The sequence below is a fragment of the Mastomys coucha genome, unplaced genomic scaffold (assembly GCF_008632895.1).
Source record: "Mastomys coucha isolate ucsf_1 unplaced genomic scaffold, UCSF_Mcou_1 pScaffold7, whole genome shotgun sequence".
NCBI lineage: Eukaryota > Metazoa > Chordata > Mammalia > Rodentia > Muridae > Mastomys > Mastomys coucha.
Genome location: NW_022196913.1, coordinates 13,733,040 through 13,739,617, shown reverse-complemented (window position 1 = coordinate 13,739,617; position 6,578 = coordinate 13,733,040). Strand labels below are relative to the sequence as shown.

The following is a 6,578-nucleotide window of genomic DNA, read 5'->3' as shown; positions in this document are numbered from 1 at the left end:
TTTTGGAGGGGAAACTGGGAATGGAGAAATTTACATGTAAATAAAGAAAATATCTAATAAAAAAAAGGTATGAAGAAAAAAGAATCTGGTTCATTGGCTATAGTGATTTTGAAACCCATTCATCTCAGAGAAAGATTAACTTATAAAGTCCTCTTCTTCAAATTTGATACAATAGTTACAAACATCAAGCAAAGCATTCAGTCTCACTCTTTGTTTTTCTCTTATAAGCCACCTCCCAAACTAATTGTCTATGCTTCTTTTGGCTGTATAAATAATTTTGAAATATGTAAGCTGTTCTAAAAACCATAGTATAGTGTAAAAACATGAAATAAACAATCCGACCAATAGAGAGACTGAGATAGGAGAAGCGTGATTTCAAGACCATTATGTGGAACCCAGTAAGACTCTGTCATGTACAAACAAGTAGAAAATGGATTGTACAATATTGGACCTATATCTCCAGTTACCAAATTAGAGAGGCCAGTGGATGACAGCCAACAAATTTCTAATTCCTCGTATTTTTGGATTTCAACCGATTAGGATATGTTGGTAATATTAATTTTCATATTAAGATATTAAGAAAAAATAATTGTTACTTCCTGTTATTTTTGTTGTTAGAGGTGGAATTAGGTTTGTGTGGGTTTGTTGAAAGATTACTTTCTGGCTTCTTCTAGAGTGTAGTTTTGCTCTTTATGTTGGTGTTTTCCATCTATTATCCTTTGTAGGGCTGGATTTGTGGAAAGATATTGTGTAAATTTTGTTTTGTCATGGAATATCTTGTTTTCTCCACCTATGGTAATTGAGAGTTTTGCTGGGTATAGTAGCCTGGGCTGGCATTTGTGTTCTCTTAAGGTCTGTATGACATCTGCCCAGGATCTTCTAGCTTTCATAGTCTCTGGTAAGAAGTCTAGTGTAATTCTGATAGGTCTGCCTTTGTATGTTACTTGACCTTTTTCCCTTACTGCTTTTAAAATTCTTTCTTTGTTTAGTGCATTGGTGTTTTGATTATTATGTGTCAGGAGGAATTTCTTTTCTGGTCCAGTCTATTTGGAGTTCTGTAGGCTTCTTGTATGTTCATGGGCATCTCTTTCTTTAGGTTAGGGAAGTTTTCTTCTATAATTTTGTTGAAGATATTTACTGGCCCTTTAAGTTGGGAGTCTTCACTCTCTTCTATACCTATTATCCTTAGGTTTGGTCTTCTCATTGCATCCTGGATTTCCTGGGTGTTTTGGGTTAGGAGCTTTTTGCCTTTTGTATTTTCTTTGACTGTTGTATCAATGTTTACTATGATGTCCTCTGCCCCTGAGATTCTCTCTTCTATCTCTGTTGTAGTCTGTTGGTGATGCTTGCATCTATGACTCCTGATCTCTTTCCTAGGTTTTCTAATTCCAGGGTTGTCCCCATTTGTGATTTCTTTATTGTTTCTATTTCCATTTTTAGATCCTGGATGGTTTTGTTCATTTCCTTCACCTATTTGATTGTGTTTTCCTGTAGTTCTTTAAGGGATTTTTGTGTTTCCTCTTTAAGGGCTTCTAGCTGTTTACCTGTGTTCTCCTGTATTTCTTTGAGGAAGTTATTTTTGTGTTTCTTAAGGTCCTGTATCATCATTATCATGAGAAGTGATTTTAGATCTGAATCTTACTTTTCTGGTGTGATGGTGTGTCCACGACTTGCTATGGTGGGAGAATTGGGTCCTGATGATGCCAAGTAACCTTGGTTTCTGTTGCTTATGTTCTTAAGCTTGCCTCCTGCCATCTAGTTATCTCTAGTGCTACCTGCCCTGACTGAATCTGACTGGGGCCTGTCCTTCCTGTGATCCTGGTTGTGTCAGAACTTCTCAGAGTCAAGCTGTCTCTGGGATCCTGTGATTCTGGGATCCTGTGATCCTGGGCGTGTTAGAGCACCTGGGAGTGGAGCTTCCTCTGGGTGTTATGGGATTGGCTGCAAAATTTGCGCCCAGGGTCTGCTCAGAGCACCAGCCCAGACTGGAAGGAACCTGTGCCTCTGGACTGGTGGAGTTCCTGTGTGCCAGGGTCCTGGTGGTCCCAGTTACTCCCAGTGTTGAGACAGATGTTGTGTCCTCCTCAACTCTGATCCTCTGATCCTGGGCCTGTTGGAGTGCCTGGGAGTGGAGCTTCCCCTAGGTGTTGTCCAGAATTGCAGTTTTATACAAAATGAATACATTTAATTCTTTTATATACCAAGCGTACCATAAGTTATATAAACGTTAATATATCGTCTCTTGAAAATTTCCAAAACCATGTTCACGTATTAGAGGTAAATCAAAAGAATTTTGAAATAGCGTCACTTTATTTATTTATTTATTTTTATAATTTCCTATATGTGCTTAAAAAAGGAAATTTGTATAACCTTTTGGCCCATCATACTATTTAAAGGAAAACATTTTCTGTAATTTTTTTTTTCTGCTTTGAGTTCTGGTTATTATTATTTTTTTAGCATGAGTAGTCTTCTTTCAGTTTTACATGAGACCAGATGTGTTAATGCTTCACCACTAGGAAATTAATGCCTTTTATTCCTTTTGCTGTTCTGTTATTGGGTAGTTTTCATGTGAATTATTTATAACATGTGTACCATGTAAATGAACTATCATGGAACTTTGTGCTTTCTTTACTCTTAAGAATTGCCTGGATACTAATAAGCAACAGTTGAATTGTAGGCTGTTTTGCACCTTTTCATTTTTATGGTTGGATCAGCCATGAAGTAAGTGCAATCTTATCTCATTCATACTTTGCTCTTGGAAAATTTAATGTTTTAGTATTGGGTTCTCCACATTGCCTTTATCTTGAGAATTTAGAAGAACAACAAAGATCTCAATTTTGTTAAAAAATAAGTACAATGTATAGCATCTGATTTCAGGGAGTTTTTTAAGTATCAGAGTTTTAACAACTGAAATATTTTTGGTGTTTTCATTGTGGTTTAAGACATTCTTGTCACAAAACACTACCCCCTACCCCCAAAGTTAAAAATAAATCTTTAAAAATTACTAATGTTGGCAGGCGCTTTGACTTCATGTTGTCTAGCAATTAGAGATTTTTGTAGCTTCTTGGTGCCTACACGATAAAGTTCTTGTCCCTTAGTCTGGGTGTTGGATAAAGCCTTTGACTTAGCCTATTCCTGACCTTGACTTGTTTTAAACTTTGGTCACAAGTATTCTAACGTCCCAGGGGGCTTCATGGTGTTGTCACAAGTATGCAGGCCCTCAAGCTGGGTGGACGTGTGTGTAAGTCAGGTAGGACTTGGTGCTTTTAGACCAGTTACTTGCCTGGGCAAGTCTTTCCTCAGTTTCACAGTGAGGATGCCTGAGGGTATTCTCTAGGTCCTCTGCTAGCAAGGAGGATCATAGTTTCCTGTATCTTCAGTTACTGTATTCTTTTTAATGATCCATTTTTTATGTTTCTCTCCCCTGACACTCCCAATCCTGAATTTCTTATTAAGTTTTTATTCTGGAATGTTAAAATCTTTGTTATACATAATCCCCATGTGAAGATTTTTCTGGGGTCATGTACCAATAGTTACATAATGTTACTATGTTTTTTCTTCAGTTGCAGTATCTACAGGTACGCTATGAATATTTTACTGAATTTTAGGCAGTATCAGAATGTTTTTAAGTGCATGAAACTAGCAAAAAGAGAGCTGTTCTGAACAAGAATTTGGATGTGTGCAAGTGGTGTGCTTAAGACCCTGAGAATAACATCTTCATAGGGTCACAAGAGTGAATTTTCACTTATTTATTTTTAAAATTTGGATCTCATGCAGTCCAGAGTGGCCTTGAAATTGAAATGTAGCTGAGGATAACCCTGAACTTCTGATCTTCTTGTATCCACCTTCTAAGTGCTGAGATTGTAGGCATCCATAGCCAGTCTGTATGGTATGTGATGAAACCCAGATCTTCATGCATGCTGGGTGAGCACTCCACCAAATGTGCATCTGCAGCCCTGACTTTTCGTGGAATGATGGCTTGAGTGTTTGGAAAGTATAAATTATCATCTTGCTTTTTAGAATATTTTTCACGTCTTTGTTTTGACAGTCCCAATTCAACATTTGTATGTATTTTAGTTTACAAATGATGAATACATTTTTACATTTAAAATTTTTTTTATTTCTAGTGCGCAGAGAAATTGATACTCTTAATGAACGTTTAGCTGGTGAAGGACAAGTGATCGATGGGGCAGAATTGAGTAAGGGCCAGCTCAAAACAAAAGGTAAGATATTTCTAATGTATTGCATGTAGATTACTTACGAAGAAACCTGGGATTTCAGGAGGGACAATGACTCTTGCTCTCTGCTATCAGCCAAACTTGGAATACATAATTGAGGTCTAGGTCAGATGAGAAGGCCTGGCTCCGGCTAGTGCTGCCGTTGTCATGTGTCTTGGTGTTTCCCTGTCTTCCTAAGGCAGCTGCAGGAAGCAGTTCTGTGCTTCTTGAATTTGAGGGTGTTTGACTGTCGATTCTCTGTCTCCACAGCCAGTCACAGTACTAGTCAGCTTTCTCAGAAGCTTAAGACCACCTACAAGGCTTCCACCAGCAAGGTATGCAAGGCACTGGCTCTGGAGCCAGTCATGTGGTGCTTGCGGTGTGCAGATGTGTACTTTAACTTGCATATTTTCCAGTTAGAAATGTGTAATAGGAAAATGTCTGGTTTCTAGAAAGAACCATTGCCAAATGGCTATAGTACATAGATGCTTAAATACTTAGATTCTAACTTCAATGAGATCGATGTATTGTGCATTAGCAATTTTTTTGTCATTAGAAGAACCAACATATTTTGTATGGCTAATTGTCTTGATAAAAAAAGTATATGGATTCAGAGAGATAAATATTGGATAAATATGTGGGCTGAAAGTTCTATCTGGCTAAAGTTAGGTTTTCATTATTATTTTTCTGAGTGTGAGAAGGAAGTGAGGGTGTGCTTGTGAGGCAGGTAGGAGGGGTCAAGGAGGTTTCCTTTATAGTGCCTAGGACTTACCGAGGTGGCGAGGAGTTAACTGTTTGGAAAGCTGTTGTATAATATTATTTTGAGGTAGCATATCTAATTTGGAATATTTTGAATATATAAAAGATAAATCAATTACCTAACTGGTGAATGTATACTTCTTTGGTTAAATGTGAGAGGAAAAATTGAAATTTGTACTATGATTACATAAATATTACCAGCTTTTATTTTTACAACTCATTGTCTTGGACTGACAGTCATTTATTTGGCAGGACCACTGAGGTAAACTTCAGTTAAGAGGGCAAATCTAGCCTTACTACCTGCTCTCCTTATTTAAAAATTGTTGGTAATTTTTATTTAGGAGAGAACATGAGTATTGTTGATATTTTGCTACTGTGTGCTTTGATAACATCTAGAATGTAAATTGCTGTTTCGTCAGATTTTTGTTTGTTGTAATGTCTAGTTCATCTTACTTTTGGAATTTGTAATTAACTTCTTCAAAATGAAGTGCAAAATTATGTTCTTCATTTTTTGTTACATTATCTCGAACTAAATAGATTATTATGATGCTTACAGTTCTGTGTATACAGTGTATGGTCTTATGATTTAAAACTTTCTGGTTATTTCTGAAATAGAGGAAGATATGCTTATATATAACAGTCTTTTACCATGAGCAATAAAAAACAAGGTTTGGACAAAGGTAAGGGCATGCACAATAGTATTTTGCTTTAAAATATATTAGAGTTCTACAGTCTTTAATGGCAGACATTTTAGGATTAGAATATGTCAGAAGCAAATTCTATAAACTTTACAGCAATTTGTACACTGTATGTACTAATCTTAAAAAATAATGAAACACAGACATCCACATTGAAGAGATAATTTGGTAACGATATATTCTGATTTGTACCACAGCATGGATTCTTGGTATTAAAGCTAAGCACGAATGCAACAAGAACATGCTACAATCTAGATTCATTACTTGCCCTCCTTGTGACTCAGAGCCATGAAAGGCAAGTAGCATGTTTGGTGAGACAGTGGGAGCACAGAAGTGTATGGAGTCAACCCGCAGGGAGTCAACCCGCAGAGGTTCCCCTTCCCTGGGCAGCTCATGACTGATTGCTAATGCTTATGGGGCGGGATGGGGGAGACACTCTACTCTGAAAAGTACTTTAAAGAAACCTGTGAATGTTTGCAAATATTCTTTAGAAAGTATTTTTTGTAGCAGAAAAGGGCCTTTCCGATTTGTTTTTAAAGTGCTTTAGGCTGTGTTTTAGTCAAAATGACTAGGATTATGGGAAAACATCATACCACTGTTTATTCTGCTACTGTTCTGTCCAAACATTCCTTCTAGTAATGCAGCTGTGTTGTTGGGTCTCTTTGACCAAGTCAGTGCGCTTATTTGTTTGTCTGTTTTTTATTGAGACAGGGTCTTTCTATGTAGTCCTGACTGTCCTGGAACTTCCTATGTAGACAAGGCTGTCCTAGAACTCAGACGTTCTCCTGTCTCTGCCTCATGACTGTTAGGATTAAAGGCATGCTCCATCATGCCCTGGCTTAAGTCAGTGGCTTTTCTTTTTCTTTCTCTCTTTCCCTCTCTCTTTCTCTCTCTCTCTCCTTCC

At 37.3% G+C, this 6,578-nt stretch overlaps 1 protein-coding gene across 3 annotated transcripts in view; it reads left to right on the top strand.

The window, feature by feature from the left end:
- Wdr37 (WD repeat domain 37) overlaps positions 1-6,578 on the top strand; it is a 68,713-nt gene that overhangs the window by 16,864 nt on the left and 45,271 nt on the right. For all 3 annotated transcript variants that reach the window (XM_031359764.1, XM_031359763.1, XM_031359765.1), the window contains 2 exons: positions 4,128-4,223; positions 4,488-4,552. In XM_031359764.1, coding sequence (XP_031215624.1) covers positions 4,128-4,223; positions 4,488-4,552 — 161 coding nt within the window. The remainder of the gene's footprint in view (positions 1-4,127; positions 4,224-4,487; positions 4,553-6,578) is intronic.